The following is an 18,231-nucleotide window of genomic DNA, read 5'->3' as shown; positions in this document are numbered from 1 at the left end:
CATTGAGAAGGAGAGAGAGTACAAGTGAGATTAAAAATATAAAGGAAATTTAATCAAAGCTAACATAATCAAGATTATGTTACTTTAATGTTGTAGTTTGAATTTTGCCACCAACAAATAACATAATTATTATTTCTGCTTTTTTTTTCTTCAATTTATCAATTTTTTTACCGAGTTATCAATAAATTAAAGACAAGAAAAATAAAATATAAAAAAAGCAACCACATCGTGTCATTAATAATAAAATTATACAATACATTTAGAAAAATAAAATAAAAAACATTTTTGCACACTCAATACAAAAATTAATTAAAAATATTCAAATTTAGACAGATTTAAAACCAATAAATATTTTATATTTACATGGAGACTTCATAGAACATAATAGCTTATTACTTACATCACCACTGGCCAAACTATTTGTTCATGTTAAAAAGTTCATATAAAAAATTAAGATTATTTTCTTAGTAAAATTGGTCTTTCGACAAGAGAAAGTTCAGATTACGAAACATTCTTCATACCATATAGTAATAAACCACGGATAGTATTGAAGAATTACAGTAAAAAATGTAGCTTAAACTTGCATTCCTTGCACACCACTCTCAAAAAGATACCTTCAAAAGAAGAATTTTTACAACAACCATTAAAAGGGAGACAATATTTGACAGTATCTTGTATAGCAGCTGAACATATACAAACCAGGGGAGCCATATGAATGGGGCTATTCTAAAGATAACTGACAGATGAATTCCACAAGCTGATTAGCCTTTATCACCACACCATTTTTCTGGGTAAAAATTACATCTTTGACTGAACTGATAGTAACATCAGTGATAGCATCAGCGACAGATATGTTAATGTATTCATTCAGGTTGTGCAATGTTCCATCTGCATGGATGATCATACTTTAAAAATAAGCAACTGAGAAATAGATTCTTTATATTAAGTGTATAACTGTGGCTCGAACTATTAATAACAGAGTATTCTTTAGCAAAAATAACTAATGAATAGCTGTGTGATCCAATATTGAAAGTTCTTCCCCAGTTTGCACTGCTAGACTTTTCTGTTAATAGAAAAATCTTGTATGTTAATCACTTCATTGAACAACTGACGTGACTTGGTGAAATTCACATTAACATGACCCAGCTAAGATATGTTTGGTTTGATAAAATATTTCCAACTTTTTTTTTTCACTTATTAATGTCAAAGTCAAACTAGTCCAATTTACTATACAAACTTCCCAGTCATTACCTTCTGCAACTATAGGCTCATGTGAAGGAGGTTCTTCAATCCACTTTCCACCAGAATCTTTCATATGTCTTCTATCAGATGCAAAACTACGAAGAAATAGTGGAGCATGCACAACTCGGAATAATCTGAGATATCATAAGAAACAATTTCATATACTTCACTTTGATTAGCAACTATACATCAATATCGATGATCAATACATTATTTTATCGATAAAATTGAAGAGCACACCTAAAGAAGCAAAGTTTATACATAAAGTTACTTACAGGTGATATGTTGCGATATCATGAACAAACAAATTTTGACATGATGTGAAATGTTTTTGACATCCTTAGAAAATCTTTTTAAACAAGATTTGTGTTAGAATAGTCTATAATATATTCTGAGAAAAAAAAATTGTTGTATCGATCTGTAACCTAGAATCCTAGGGAAATTTTGATCTCTCTGGGGTCTCACTCTAACATATATGTTGGACCTGCCTACTCGCTTTATGGGTCTCAACAGTTACTTTGGAAAAACTAAATGTTAAAAATGATTTATCTTGATATACTTCTGCCGAACTTTGGTTGTTTTGCCTAGGTTTTCATTATTACTTGGAAAAAGATGGTAGTGAAATATCATCAATGGAAGTGGAGGAACCTTATACATTGGAGACCCTCCGAATATTCAAAACATGTAAATTCTTTGGGAAGAAGGCTTAGATCATCTTTGCAAATGACAATCAGAGACTTAATGCTTCTACCCATAAATTGGCATCTCTTAAACACATAGATCATGATATGAAATCTTTCATTTTTGAAGGTCTGATAGGATATAATGGGTCATGTGTGCAGAATAAAAGAAAATAGATTAGGAATTAGTTGTGAGTTGGTTAGTTGGTTGGGGGCCTTTATAAGAAGGCAGGGAGGTCTTGTGTCAGGGACTTTTGGATAATCTTGTAGTTTGAGCTTTGGCTCTTTGTGAAGGGGAATCCCTTGGAGGAGAGAGTTCTCTCCTATTCTTTGTGTTCTATACAGTCTATATAATAAAAAATATTACTCTTTTCTCTCTTTTCAATTCTGGGTTTCTATCAATTGGTCCGACCTGTCGGATCCACTTGGGAGAGGACTGTTGGATACCCTTAGGAGATGAGTGTCGGATCTTTGGAGAGAAGGATGGATGGAAGAATAAATGCCCTGGAGGGAAGGATGGATTTTGTGAAGAGGTGGACCAGCAAACAAAGAAGGGAGCTAGCAGAATGGAGAAGAAATATGCAAGAAATGAGAGAAATGTTGCAAAACATCAAGAAAGCAAAGAAACACTCAGGTGAAGGAGACAATTCAATCAATTGGGAGCAAAAAGGAAAAGAGGATGCCATTGACAATATTGGAGATAGAAAGGGTGAGGAAAAACCAGTCTTTCCGCGGGTGAAAAGAGAAGAGTTGACCTCTAATAAAGGGACTGACACCCAAGGTCAAACAACAGGGGCAACAAATGCTCCTGAAGTTTAGAACACCAAAGGATCAACAAAAGTACACCCAAACAGCAAAGAAAATGTAGTCCAAGGGTTCAAGACCTAGCACCAAAAATCCAAGAACCTTTCTTGGAAAAATCTGGCAACAAATCTACTAAAGAGAGTTAAAGAGAACAGGATAAGCATGCTATGTGAGAGTTGGAAGTGTGGAAATTTTACATGAGAGTTTGCAAGTAGATGGAGCATCTGCCGAAAGTGTTGTTGCTACAAGAGCTGATGAAGTCAAAGTTAAGATTTTGAGGATTTCACAAAATTAGGCTAAAAGAACCCAAGAAGAGTGGAAGTCATTGGAGGAGGATTTGCCACCACCCAAGCCTCCAGACCTGAATATGAGGGCAGTAAGCAGTGGGTTCCCTTCATATGATAATAGGATGATGAAGAGGAGCCATGAGATAAAGTTTTACGGTTCCAACCTTGAGGACAAGGTTGTTCTACAGCGGGGTGTAATGATAGGATATAAGGTGATAGGATATAATGGGTAATGTGTGCAGAATAAAAGGAAATAGATTAGGAATTAGTTGTGAGTTAGTTACTTGGTTGGGGCGACCTTTATAAGAAGGCAGGGAGGTCTTGTGTCAGGGGACTTTTGGATAATCTTATAGATTGAGCTTTGACTCTTTGTGAAGGGGAAACCCTTGGAGGAGAGAGTGGTCTCCTATTCTTTGTGATACAGTGTATACAATAAAGAATATTACTTTTTTGTCTCTTTTCAATTCTGGGTTTCTATCAAGGTCAATCTGTTATTGAAGAGTTAAAGATGTTCTTAAAAACTAACTCACGGGAAGAAATTAAGGAAAAGTTAGACAAGTTATATATGGTCATGATTCTTTGTGCCATGAATGCAAATTTTGATCATATTTGGGATCAAATCTTAACTAGTCAAGAAGCACCATAAATGGAAAGCCTAACAACACAACTCTGTTCCAACCCTTAAAGGCAGAAATCTTCAAGAATCTACTAAAGCTTTTGCCATGGTATCTGCTTGTGGAAGGATAGGTCATAGCAATAGAGGAGGATGTGCTGGTCGAAGTCATCCTTGATGCTTTTATTGCAAGAGAATGGATCACAATCAATAAAATTCTTAATCTTTGCATGACTTTCCTGATAAGATAACAAATATCTCCAAATCTAAAATGGTTGAACCAAAGATTTCGAACAATATAGTGTTTGGGGCAATTGAGTAGAGATGATTGAAGTATTTTGGGAATGACTATACAGAAGATGGGGTATCTGCTAACACTCAGAAGTAATGGCAACTAGGTTAACATCTATTGTTATTGATCTTGTTGAATATAATGAAAAACTATATATGAGATTAATCTCCCTTGTGTTGAATATATACATAGGGTTCTTTATTTATAATAAAAGAAATATGGACTAAACCCAAAATACAAATAATAACAAACTAACTAAAGATAAAAGATAAATATAAAATAAAGATAATATATCTAACACTCCTCCTCAAGCTGCTGCATACAAATCGTATGTACTAAGCTTGTTACAAATATAATCAATTCTCGGTCCCCATAAAGACTTAGTAAAAATATCTGCTAATTGATCACTTGAATTGACGAACTCAGTCTTGATATCTCCAAATACAATCTTCTCTCGAATGAAATGACAGACAATTTCAATGTGTTTGGTCCTCTCATGAAAGACAAGATTAGAACTAATATGAAGGGCAGCATGATTGTCACATATAAGCGTCATTTGAGTGACATCTCCAAATTGTAACTCTTTAAGCAATTGCTTAAGCCAAACAAGCTCACAAGTGACTGAGGTCATAGCTCTATATTCTACTTCTGCACTAGATCTTGCCACAACACTCTTGTTTCTTGTTTTTCCAAGAGATCAAGTTACCACCAATGGAGACACAATATCCGGATGTAGATCTTCTATCAGAAGGAACTCCTGCCCAATCAGCATCAGAATAACAAACCACTCTTGTATGGTTACTAGAATCATATAGCAACCCTTTTCCAGGAGATCCTTTAATGTACTTTAATATACGAATAACTGCATTCCAATGATCTTCACATGGGGAATTAAGGAATTGGCTTACCACACTAACTGCAAAGGAAATATCAAGACGAGTAACTGTAAGATAATTCAATTTTCCAACTAGTCTTCTATATTTCTCGGGATCTGAGATAGGCTCCCCCTGTTTTGGTAGAAGTTTAGTATTAGGATCCATGGGTGTGTCCATAGGTTTTGAATTCATTAACCCAGTTTCCTCCAAAATATCCCGTGCATATTTCCTTTGAGATATAACAATAACATCGTTGGATTGTGCCACCTCAATACCCAAGAAATATCTAAGTTTGCCAAGATCTTTGGTCTGAAAATGGTTGCAACGATGTTGTTTCATATGAGAGATGTCATGACTATCACTGCCTGTAAGAACAATGTTATCAACATATACTATCAAGTAGACAGATCCAACACTCGAGTGACGGTAAAAGACTGAATGATCTGCCTCACACCGAGTCATACCAAATTGTTGAAATACATTACTAAATTTTCCAAATCAGGCCCTAGGAGATTGTTTTAGGCCATATAAGGATTTGCAAAGACGACATACCAACTCAGAAGACTCCTCCTGAGCAACAAATCCTGGAGGTTGCTCCATATAAATCTCTTCTTACAAATCTTCGTTAAGGAATGCATTTTTGACATTCAATTGATAAAGAGGCCATTACTGAAGAGCCGCCATGGCTATAAATAAACGAACAGATGTCATCTTTGCCACTAGAGAAAAAGTATCACCATAATCCAACCCAAAAATTTGAGTGTAACCTTTGGCCACAAGACGAGCTTTGAGGCGATCAATAGTTCCATCAGGACCACCTTTGATAGCAAAAACCCACCTGCAACCAACAATAGATTTCCCAAACGGTAATGGGACAAGCTCCCAAGTTCCACTACTCTGAAGAGCACTTAGTTCATCTAGCATGACCTAACGCCAACCAGGATGGGCTAAGGCATCAGTAACAGATTTTGGGATGGTCACAAAAGAAATAGACGAAAGGCAGGTATAAAAGGATGAAGACAGTCTATGATAACTTAAAGCAAGATAATGTGGAGAGGGATTACGGGTAGAACGTATACCTTTTCGAAGGGAAATTGGAAGGGTAGACTCAGTTGTTGGAGCCAAAGGAGACAAGGTAGTTGGTACTTCAATTGAGTCACTTGGTGGTTGTTGAGAAACACCTGGTGAACTAGGCACAATTGGAGGAGTACAAACAACATGAATATTGATAGTATTAGAAGGAGACATATCAGAAGAAGAATGATCATTAAAATAAAAGGAAGACTCATTGAATGTGACATCTGCAGATATAAAACAACGATCAAGAGAAGGGGAAAAACACTTGTATCCTTTCTTTGATTTAGTAAAGCCTAAAAACACACATTTGTGTGATCGAGGAGCTAACTTATCAAGACCAAGACCAAAATTATGAACAAAACATGTAGACCCAAAAACTTTTAGAGGTAAGGGGTGAAGGGGTTCATGAGAAAATAAGATAAAATGAGGTATTTTATTTTCTAAAATAGAAGAAGACATGTGATTAATGAGATAACATGCAGTAAGAACAGCATTACCCCGAGGAATGTTATCATGAATTAAAAAAGTACGAGTTGTTTCAATAAGATGTCTATTTTTGCGCTCATCCACCCCATTTTGTTGAGGTGTATAAGCACATGAAGTTTGGTGGAGAATACCATGAGAAGCCATAAATTGTTTAAAAGAATGGGAAAGATATTCACAACCATTATCACTGCGCAAAGTTTGAATAGAAACATCAAACTGAATTTTAATTTCATTATAAAAGGTTTGAAAAAGATACAATAACTCATAACGATTTTTCATTAAAAACAGCCAAGTGCATCTAGAATAATCATCAATAAAAGTAACGAAATATTGAAAATCTAAATTAGACTGAACACGACTAGGTCCCCAAATGTCAGAATGAACTAAGGCAAAAGGGGACGAAGAACGTTGTGAGACACTACGAGGAAAGGAACTACGAATATGTTTTCCTAATTGACACGACTCACAGACCAAAGTGGACAACTTGGATAAGTTAGGAACAAGTTGTTGCAATTTGGCAAGACTGGGATGACCTAACTGAGCATGAAGAAGAGATGGAGATTCCATAACTGCACCAATATGTGTATAGGGACGAAGATGATAAAGACCATGAGACTCACATCCAGTGCCAATCACCTGTCTCAAACTCCGATCATGTAAACAAACAAAATCTTTGTTAAAAGAAATATCACAATCAAGAGAACGAGTAAGACGACTGACAGATAATAAGTTAAAAGGAGACCCAGGTACATAAAGAACATTATCAATGAATAAAAAAGGAAAAATGTTAACAGTCCCAAGAGCTAAAACTCTAGATCCATCAGCCATTGTAACAGAAGGCAAAGGATTTGGAGAGGACAAAGAGGAAAACAAAGATTTGTTACCAATAATGTGATACGTGGCTCCCGAGTCAAGAACCCAAGAGTTAAGAGAAGAAGATGGACTCAGACCAATAAAAGATGTACCTGTGTGTGCTACAAATGCAGTGGAACTAGAAGGTTGTTGATCCTTATACCATTTGAGAAATTTATTGAAAATAACAGAGTCATCAGTAATATCAGATGAAGGAGGATCCCCAGTAGGTGATTGTGACGAAGAAGCAGTCTGAACAATTGCAGGAAATCTAGGTGGGCGACCATGTAATGCATAACACCTGTCAATCGTGTGGCCTACCTTGCCACAATGGTTACACCTGAGACGTCCTTTTCCCGGTTTGTGAGAGTGATTGCGATCATGATGCTGAGATGCCAACGTAGAGGAAACATATGTATCATTGATGGGTTTACTAGGTACACGCAAAAGAGTGGAACAAGTAGAAGTCAAAGTGGGAACAACAGGTGAACCCAAAATCTGATCACGAATATGAGAATACTCATCAGCAAGGCCGTGTAATGCTAGTAGCATGAAGAACTTTGACCGTTGCTCTATTTCTTTGGCAAGAGGCAATAATTCATTAAACTCATGAAAAAGAGCATGAATTTTACCCATATAATCAGTCATAGAGTCCTGACGCCGAGAAGCAAGAACATTGAGAAGATCATGACAAACACCATAAAGACGTTGAGTATCTTGGTGTACAATAATTTGGCATGTTCCCAGATTTCAAAACATGTTTCATAGGAACAAAAAATTTGTTTGGAAGAGGAATGAAGGGTACCCTTGAGAACAATGCATAACTGAGTATCAACTTTCAACCAATGGGTAACTGCAGCAGAATCAATAGTTGTCACGTTCTGAGTAATATGATCAAGATACCCCTTACTCTTAAGCCAAAGTTTAACGTCTAATGTTCAAGTCGCATAATTAGTATCATCTAACTTATCAATAGATAAGTGCACATTAACATAGTATATATGGACGGGTTAGAAGTCATGAACAAGCAGGAGAGTAAAAAAACCTAGAACTCAAAAGAGGCCAATCAACACAACCAGGTCGTGATGAGTCCAATGAAGGTAGTCGGCGATGGAGACAACGACACACGTACTGTCACGAATGGCTATATAGTGGAAGAAAACTGTGATCGATGCGTGAAAGCATGTCTGGACTCCGATGGTAGCATCTTGACGACGTTGTGGTTGCTTGGCCGAGACGAGAAAAATTGTTGTCACTGGTTGAAACTAATGCTCTGGTGACAGTGACAGCGGCAACAATGACTCTAACATCGGCGACGACGACTCTAACGGCGACGGCGGTTATAGTGGGCAGGGCCAACGAACAAAGAACCTTATGTTCTAGATACCATGTTGAATATAGTGAAAAACTATATATGGGATTAATCTCCCTTGTGTTGAATATACACATAGGGTCCTTTATTTATAATAGAAGAAATATGGGCTAAGCCCAAAATACAAATAATAACAAATTAACTAAAGATAAAAGATAAATATAAAATAAAGATAATATATCTAACATATCTCAAGGGATTGTGGAGACTACTAGGTCTAACTAGTTATTACAGGAACTTTGCTCGAGACTATGGTAAAATTGCCAAACCTTGAACTCTTCTCTTGGAAAAGACAGCTTTAACTGAGGCTTGGAAACGCCAACAGTGTTCAAAGCATGAAAAAATGTTTGACAATCTAGCCATCACTCAAGGCAACTGATTTCTCTAAGACTTCAATCATAGAAACAGATGCACCCGACAGAGGTTTAGAAATTGTGCTAAAACAAGAACAGAGACCAGTGGCTAAGTTTGACTAATAAGGGGTGATAATGCTAATTCTTACCATTATCTGAGCCTCATTTTCTTGACAAAATCAACTTTTTTCTAGCTTGAAATTTGTTTAATCCTCTCTTTTATCTTACTTATATAACTAATTGCCTTTTGGGCTACATTGATATAATATCATCACTAATCCCCTTATTTTGTAGCTAATATTCTGCTTGAAAGAACCTCCACCAATGTATAGAGCTGAATCAGCCACATAAGCAAGCGAATATGCACAAAATGAGAGACTACAAGACCCAATGCAGAGCGCCCAAGCTTGGCACTGAGCGCCACCCCTTATGAAGACGAAATGATGATTCTAATGGCCAGGACACTGAGCGCCCAAATCCAACATTGAGCGACCATTTCCCGAGAGCATGGCACTGAGTGCCCAGATTCTAATGCTAAGCGTTGTCGGTGCTGATGTGGCAGATCTGGTTTATTTAGCTCTGAAACACAAAGGGAAATGGGTCTTTGGTGGTTAAAAGGCACAATTTCACTTTAGGAGCTCATGGAGGTTGCGAGGAGCTTGTGGGAACATCTTCTCCTCTATTGGGTCTCTTTCTTCTTCCATCTTCCATGTTTGTAAGCTCTAAGGCTCTCCATGGAAATGGAGAGCCAAACCCATCTTGTTGGGAATAGATGTAGCCTCTGAATTCTGGTGTATTTGTTGAGTGATTTGATTATATATATGATTTTTCCATCAATTGCTAGTTTCTTGTTTCCAATCTTAATGCTTGCATGTAATGGGGACGTTCATGACTTGATCTGTGACTCATGGGGTATGAGGTATCTTGTGAACTAGATTTGAAATAAGAGGCCTAATGGGGACATGAATTCTAGGGATGGAACATGACCCATTTGTTGTCTTAGATCTTAGATCTTAATGCAGGTTTTGCTTGTTGATTGACCAAGGGATTGGCAGTTAATAGGGAAATCTAGGCTCTTCCACCTAAGGGATTAGGGCTGAAGTGTTTTTGTGGGTTGACTTTAGTGTATTGATGGAGGGGAGATGAAATTGTACATGCATGAGAGTGAATTGGTGAAACCTAACCTTAGCAATGTCAATTCATATAAACCCTAAACCATTTTCCGTTCTTAACTGTCTTCAACTACCAAAGTCCCCCTTGTATATTTTGTAATTTTATCTTATTTTACATGTTTGTAGATTTATGTTTGGCTCTTTAGTCTAGATGAGTTGTTAATCGTACAATTCTTTAGTATTAGACGAATCTCTTGAGAAACGATACTTAGTCTTACCATTTTATATTGCTTGAACGATTTAGTACGCTTGCCAATGAGTTTTGTCTTAACAAGGGGCTAATTGAATCCAGTGTTAAGGCTATGGGAAAAAGGGAACTAGTTAATACAATTATGATATTTATTAGCTAGGTAGGGAATTAACGAGTTAAATAAATAGGAAAATGTAAAGGAAAAAGTGGAAGTTAAATCTATTCATTTATAGATTGAGCATTAGCCCTTTGTGAAAGAAACAATATCAATTTCAATTTCTTAAGAGAAACAATGTGGCTAGTGGCCACTATCATGTGACACATAAAAGCCTGGACTTGCATTTCTATCAACTGCAAGTTAGAAACATAAAAAAAAATACTATAAAGCACCAAAAATACTCATCAGAGCAGAAAAAAATGGCAAATAAAACAGAAAGTGCCTTGCCTGTTATAATCAGAAAAAAGTTGAAAAGATGGTCGTATAGTTTCAGACACGTATAAGGGTAGAGGTGAAGGAAAAGGAAGGGTTGAATCTAAGTCCCATACAAGTGGAGGGATATTTCCTTGTTTTATCTGTAATGCAATCACAACAAAAGCATGACAAATGATCCCTATAATGAGAAATTTAGATATTAAAATAAACTGCTTTCACAACCTAGCTAACTAGCCCCCACAACTAAATGAAAGGAAATACACATTAGGCAATACCTGAATGCAAATTACATGATAATCCCAAAGAATCACCCCATCAGCTCTTTTGCTAGCCTTTTGATTCCATAGTGGGATCTACAAAAGTTAAGACAAATACTTCAGAAATTGACTGAAAAAGGATTTTAATTTTGTAGAAAAATATACACGAGTAGCTGGAAAACTCTTCAATTAGATATGTAGTGCAGTGGTGAGAAAAGACTTGCATAAAGACTTGAACATGCAATGCAATTAGTAGTCTGTTTGCTTGTCAGCTTTACATAACTAGGAAGGAAGCAAATTAGATGAGAGATAAATACTGGCAATATTAACAAAAACTTGACATATTTTTCCTTCGCATTCAACTTGCACAGTGCAAGAGCCACAGAATTATTCCCTACCCCACCACTATTACTCTGTCCGGTCACTATTTTGCAAGAGTAAGCAAGGTATTAATTATATCTTAGGACAGAAAAAAAAAACAATTGAAAAGAAAATAGACAAAAAAAAAAATCAATAAAACTTCAAACAAAAGAATCTCAAAGGCAAAGACTGGCAATTAAGATTCACAATAACAATTCTTTTCCATGAAACACCTTGAAATAGAAAGTGAACATACAACACCAACACGAGGAAGAAATAAAACATGCCTGTTTCTTTTCATTGGAAATGAATACAACAAAAAGATCAGATCCATCAGCTTTTGCTATTCCATCACTGCACAACTTCTTGCAAAGCAAGTATACATTCTCCTCACTACAAATAAATATCCAGAAAATAATCATGAAAATTCTACAGAATATTACCATATTTAATATTACAAAAATGAACAAAAAAATGCACAGAAGGAAATCAAACAAACTAGTTAAGAGGATGAAACTAAATAAATTGACACAAAACATTAATTGTCCCCAAATGTTGATGGACACCAACTCCAAAACTAAAACCCTACACATCATTAAAAAGAATAATATGGACAAATTGGTTTCTGTAAATTCTAACTATAGACTAATTCATCCTATCAACAAAATGTACTATAGAATCATCAGGCATACACGATGAGAACAAAAACAAGAAGCGATTGTGAGGTGCTCACCAGTAAAAAGGGGTGTGCTGGAAATGAAGAACATCCATAGTTGACGTTGCCATCGTTCTCTTCAACACTCACCGGTTACCAACAACCTTTGTGTAGGTTCCAACCTGATGGGATCCAAGATATAGGTTTGCTGCCAACAAAACCCAAAACCCAAACCAGCACATACATTACATGATACGAGGTTGAGTAAGAAAAGAATACTATATGCTTTTTTATAATCTTTTACTAATACATTTCTGATAATTTTAAAGGCATGATAAATTTAAATATTTCCAATTCAACTTCTTAAAAGGCTTTATTGTATCTGTTAAAAAAAATATTTTATAATCAAAATATTTTTTATCTTCATCCACGTATTTTTACTGGTAAGGAAATACGTAGGTGTTACTTTTGATTTTTTTTTTCTTTTTTAACTCGTTAATTAATTTGTTCCTCATTTATTTAATCTCGTGTAACTCGCTAAGTAATTACTTCTTCTCGTTTTTATAAATGAGTTAACACAAATTGTATGAGATTTGAGAGTGAAGAAACAAATTTAGAATAGAAAAACAGAAATAATAATTATACCATTACCATCAAATTGTAGATAGTAGTATACTTAGATAAAAATGAAAATCATTTGAAATACTTAATAAAATCATATTTTTTTAATACATTTTATGTAATGCCCAAAAGTTAATCTTTTTCAACTTATAAAACAACACATAAAATTAATAAAACAAAAGTAAATATTTGAACTAACTAAAGAAAATTACTAGCCGATCATGAAGATTTCTCTACAATATCACTAGAAATGTTTCAAACCTATTATTCATTTGTTTATATCAATAAGGTGATCATCACAAAAAACAAAAACAAAACAAATCACACACAAAGATAACCAAAAGAGACAACAAGGTAAGACATACATACAATTGACTTTATACTCAATTATTCAGATACATGTTTTGACAAAGAGCTTCATTGCAATTGTGCACCCTAGTAACATTTATACTTTGTAGAATCATAAATGCAAGAATTATCACTCTACTACTCACGAGGTTAATCTTTCACACTTAAGACCAAAAGTTTATGATAAAAACTTTTGTCATTCTCTCCCTTATCTCATTCATCTCTATCTCATTCATCTCTATATGAGTTGAATGTATATCATGATATCTACTTTTTTAACTCTCATATGTTAAGGTACACACTAAACAACACCACAACCAATTCCTTCTTTGGTCGATTCCATCATTCTCATATCATATGATAAGCCAACCATTGTTTTAACATTCATATAATCACACATTTTAAACTCATAATAAGGAATATATGCAAATTTAGTTAAAATTATGATATTTTCACTTAGTTACAAAAGATCTAATCGCTCAACTAATAAGGATTGACAGCATACTCGCCCAACCACCAAATCTACTCGATTAGTGAATAAGGTCTCACAACACACTTATTCAGCCACTATAATTACTCGATCAACGAGAATACCACTAGAATTTATAAATTGATACTAGTACAGAAATCGCGTAAAGAATAAAATTTTCAAATAAAAATTGAGATTAAGCTTGTAAAAAATTACATATTCCAGATTGACTTATTCAGACAGTACTTTATCTCTTACTTTTTTTTTCTTTTATGTTATAAAAATGGTTTCTTTCATTTTATAAGAATGGTTGTTTTCAGTTTTAGTCCCCACAAAAATTCTAGCCAAGTCAGCTTGTTTCAATTTTCGTCCTTCAAAAATATTTTTGGCCTCGAATTGAAAATTAGTTTTCTATTATGTCACAATTGTGAATTACTTATTTGTTCAATGAAAAATTAGACGAACAGATAAAGTTTTTTAAAATATTTAGATATGTAAACTATATGCTATTGATCTGTATGTGAGAAACTAGGAATTAGTCTACTCGTCTTTCATGATAGTAAAAATCATATTTAAATCCCTTTTTCATTCTTTAAATGGTTAATAGAAAATATTATAAAAAATAAGGGCGTATTATAGCGCCTTAGGATTCTATGAATTTGACATAAGGTAATGGATCGCATATCAAAACCTCATGAATCATTTTTTTTCCATCTTGATATTTTTGTTCTGCACTTCTATAAATATAAAAACTATTTTTGCATCAAAACCTTATTATTTTTTATTATCACAAAAATAATACACATGTATTTTCACTAATAATAATAATAATAATAATAATAATAATAATAATAATAATGTTATTATTTTTTTATCATAAAAAAGTGAACATATGTAACATGTGTTTTTATTAGTGGAAGATAAAAATTTATATTATTGATAAATTTATAAATTGATTAAATTATTTCTGTGATAAAAATGATTACTATTATTATTATTATTATTTTATTATTTTTAATTATATTAGTATTATTATTTAAATTAAATATTAACTTTCTCTAATTTTCTTTGTATGCTAGCACATAAACTTAATATTTGTAAAACCCACTCACTTTTGCCTTTGCTGAGTTTTCTTCCCTAGAAACAAATACAGGAGGAGAGTGAGAAATGTCTTTGTTATTAAATCCATTAAGTTGGGTGCCTTAGAAAGGAAGTGCATGTTGCCAAAGAGATCTTCCAAAGCATGTGGTTTGAAGTCTTCACTGACTTGTTCAAAGTCCTCACTGATGGCATCATTCAATACCATCATCTCTTACCAGTCACTGACTATTCTGGTTCTGTTTTTTTCCCATGTTTTTCCCTCAGCACAATGCATTGAACTCCATTCTCATGTCTCTCAATCCCTTCGTTGTAACATCCTGATCAGGTGACAAACTGCAAAATAACAACACAAAGAAGACATGAAGAATCAAGAGCCGTTTCAAACCTTCTTTTTCCTCTCCACCCTTTTGCTGCTTTTTATCTCCTCTGCAAAGGGAAAGTGCCCACCATCATTTCTTTGTGGGAACCTGGGCACTATGTATTTCCCTTACACTGACACCAAACACCCTCATTGTGGCTTGCTGGTTATGCATGGCTGCGATGACCGTGACCCAGATGCGATTAAAACGGTTAAGAACAAAGGAGAATGGAGTTTCATCACACGTGATCCAAACACAAACATCCTTGTCTTCAGAGATGATCAACTTCGTACCTTTTTGCTGACACGAAGATGTGGGGTGTTCGGCAAAAACTACACCAGTTTGGACACCTCTTCTCCTTTCCTTTCACTTCATTTTAAGACTGCTACTTTCTTCATATGCAACCGCACCCTCAACATCAATCCTCCTTCTTCAGCATTTTATAAATCTACAATATGCCCGGATGAGGACATCTTCTATGGCACATCTAATGTTGATGAGTCCTTCAGTTACTATTCCGAAGAGCTTCATGGTTCTTATTTTGAACAGTGTTCAATGGTTAGACTTCCAATAAGAGATGAGCTTGTACCTAACTCAAATGGAAGCCTCTTTGACTATGTATCAGCTGATATTCCTGTTAGAACGGAAGTGTCTTATGAATGTTCTTCTTGTTACCGTCTTAGACGAGGCCAGTGTCAACTTGACAGCCAAGGGAAATTCTTATGTATACAAGGTACCTTGTTTATTCATGGAAATAATTTGTTTCAACTAGCTCCTAAGCTGATGATTTATCTCTCATAATTCTGATGTGGAGTGAAGAAACCTGATCTAAGTATATCTAACTGGTTTAAGTTATGCAATCGGTTTCATACAAGCACATAAGGATCCGATATGATTTCTCACTTTCTCATGAATATAGGTCCCACAGAAGTTCTCAGTTATAAGAAATGATTAATTAACCGATCTAAGTTACCACTTATTTCTAGTTATGATTTTATTGTTATTTGTTTTTGTTAAATTCCTCTTTTTTTCATGTTTTTGCAGAGAAAACTAGTAGAAAGGTGAAGATAGTGGTAGCAGGTACAACTTTTTCAACCCGAGTATCTTTGCAGTGATTTATTTAACTTCGAACACAAAAACAAAATTTTGTAAATTATTTGTTAGCCTTATATCATAGCAGGTTAAATATCTCCATTGGTTGATGGAGTTTTCCAATATAAGTCCATCTTATAAATAATGATGAGTGATTGAATACAGAAAAAAAGATGATATGTATGGTGACTTCCTATAACAAAAGTAAAAAAGTAAACAATCTCCTGCAGACAAGCTGATATGAAAATAAACAAATCATCATGAAGGGTATTTTTTTTTTCTCATTTTAACTTCTTAATGTGACAAACCTACAGCTACATCAGCTGCTGGAGCAGTGGGAATTTTGATGGTCTTGGCTGGCATCTTAGGAAGATATTATTGCCACATGAAGAATCCTGCTTACATAATGATTGAGAACTTTTTGAAGCAACATGGACACCTTTCAGCCAAAAGGTACAATTACTTGGAGGTAAAGAAAATGACCAACTCCTTAAAAAAAAAATTAGGCCAAGGAGGGTTTGGTAGTGTATACAAAGGGAGGTTACAAAATGGAAGTCTTGTGGCAGTGAAGGTTTTAAGTAAGTCAAAAGGTGATGGAGAAGAATTCATCAATGAAGTTGCTAGTATTAGCATGACTTCTCATGTTAACATTGTCAGTTTACTGGGGTTTTGCTTGGAAGGCTCCAAAAGATTTCTCATATACGAGTACATGCCCAATGGATCCCTTGAAAAGTTCATATATGAAGAGAAAGATCCTTTAAGGTTTAAACTCACAATGAATTGCACGACAATGTACAATATTGCCATTGGTGTTGCTCGAGGACTGGAGTATTTGCACAAGGGTTGTAACACCAAAATCTTGCATTTTGACATAAAACCTCACAATATACTACTAGATGAGTTATTTTGCCCCAAAATATCAGATTTTGGACTTGCTAAAATATGTCCTAGAGAAAAAAGTATTGTATCATCAATGATGGTTGCCAGAGGAACCATAGGATATATCGCTCCTGAATTGTTCTGCAGAAATTTTGGTGGAGTGTCACATAAATCAGATGTATACAGTTATGGAATGATGGTTTTGGAAATGCTTGGTGCTAGGGAGAATAATAATCGCAGAGTTGATTTTTCAAGTGAAAATTACTTTCCACATTGGATTTACAACCATCTTGAATCACAACAAGATCTACAATTTCGATGCGCCAAAAATCGAAATGATGAAGAAATGGTAAGGAAAATGACTATTGTAAGTTTGTGGTGCATACAGACCGACCCTTCAAATCGACCTGCAATGACTAAAGTGGTGAAAATGATGGAAGGCAGCATTAGCTCTGTGCAAATTCCTCCCAAATCTTTCCTTTATTCATCTTCGGTTCCCCAATCCCAATCAAGTGATTCTTCATAGTTATTGATCTACAGACCCAGCAAGATGCAATCAGTTCAACAAACTACAGCTGCAGCTTGCAGCTGATATGAGTTTTCTGGTGCGCATTGATTGTGATGCACTCATAATTTTTAATTTTTGATTTAGCAACTCTTGATGCAGAGGTTATCATATGACACCATTAAGTGCTCATAACACTAATATATAATTGACTCAGTTGCTAAACTAGTGTATTTTTAAAGACTAGATACTAAATAAAATTTTTGTGAAATATATTCCAAGCACAAGTTTTATCTGTGTATTATATCTATCTTATTACGTTGACTCTATTGATATGTAATTAATGTAAGAGGAAGGATCTCACTAGTGAAGCTTAGAAGGTTGGTAGGATCTTGATCAAGAAGGTGTTTGAAGCAAAGGAACCATGGGAGAAAAGAACAGCAATGGCAGAAGCCAAAGAAACACATGGTTAGGTTTGAAGCATTCAACCAATTGTAATGGAAAAACAATAACAAGTAAAGAAATGAAAGGAAGAATGGATTGAGATTAGAAAAGGGAGAAGAATACGCCACCTTTAATCCAATAATCAAAAGATAAGTGCATGAAAATTTACCATTTGATAAAGTTTCTCAAGATAAGAACCAAAACAGGAGAAAAAAACTCTTTTAACTCTCAATTTCTCAAAGTAGAACTTCATTCCATCTTTAATTAGTGTTTACAATTGAGAGAGACACCTATTTATAATGGAGGAGCTTGACCTAGGGGAGAAGAAGGCACACGGATTTGGAATTAACTTTGTTAATCAAATGTTAACTTCACTAAACATGATTAACACAACTAAAGCCCTTGAAATTAGG

At 34.8% G+C, this 18,231-nt stretch overlaps 2 protein-coding genes across 3 annotated transcripts; one reads left to right on the top strand and one right to left on the bottom strand.

Moving 5' to 3' along the window:
* Nucleotides 1–525: 525 nt before the first annotated feature.
* LOC108326406 (protein N-terminal glutamine amidohydrolase) lies at nt 526–12,331 on the bottom strand. 2 transcript variants are annotated; one of them, XM_017559899.2, is made up of 6 exons: nt 12,079–12,331; nt 11,633–11,738; nt 11,004–11,081; nt 10,741–10,868; nt 1,252–1,376; nt 526–888 (listed from the first exon to the last, which is right to left on the bottom strand). In XM_017559899.2, the coding sequence occupies exons 1-6, from the start codon at nt 12,129–12,131 to the stop codon at nt 722–724; spliced, it is 657 nt and encodes a 218-aa protein (XP_017415388.1). In that variant the 5' UTR covers nt 12,132–12,331; the 3' UTR covers nt 526–721. The 2 variants fall into 2 exon arrangements, 1 of the variants encoding a protein (XP_017415388.1); XR_001831953.2 differs by lacking the exons at nt 10,741–10,868; nt 11,004–11,081; nt 11,633–11,738; nt 12,079–12,331 and adding an exon at nt 5,873–10,727 and having other exon boundaries at nt 750–888.
* A 2,567-nt stretch (nt 12,332–14,898) lies between these two features.
* On the top strand, nt 14,899–17,791 carry LOC108324428 (LEAF RUST 10 DISEASE-RESISTANCE LOCUS RECEPTOR-LIKE PROTEIN KINASE-like 2.1). The gene is made up of 3 exons (XM_052874579.1): nt 14,899–15,631; nt 15,943–15,978; nt 16,305–17,791. The coding sequence occupies exons 1-3, from the start codon at nt 14,899–14,901 to the stop codon at nt 17,393–17,395; spliced, it is 1,860 nt and encodes a 619-aa protein (XP_052730539.1). The 3' UTR covers nt 17,396–17,791.
* Nucleotides 17,792–18,231: the final 440 nt, after the last annotated feature.

Source organism: Vigna angularis, chromosome 3 (genome assembly GCF_016808095.1).
Source record: "Vigna angularis cultivar LongXiaoDou No.4 chromosome 3, ASM1680809v1, whole genome shotgun sequence".
Lineage (NCBI taxonomy): Eukaryota > Viridiplantae > Streptophyta > Magnoliopsida > Fabales > Fabaceae > Vigna > Vigna angularis.
The sequence above is the reverse complement of the archived record's forward strand: the minus strand, read 5'-3'. Positions and strand labels throughout refer to the sequence as shown.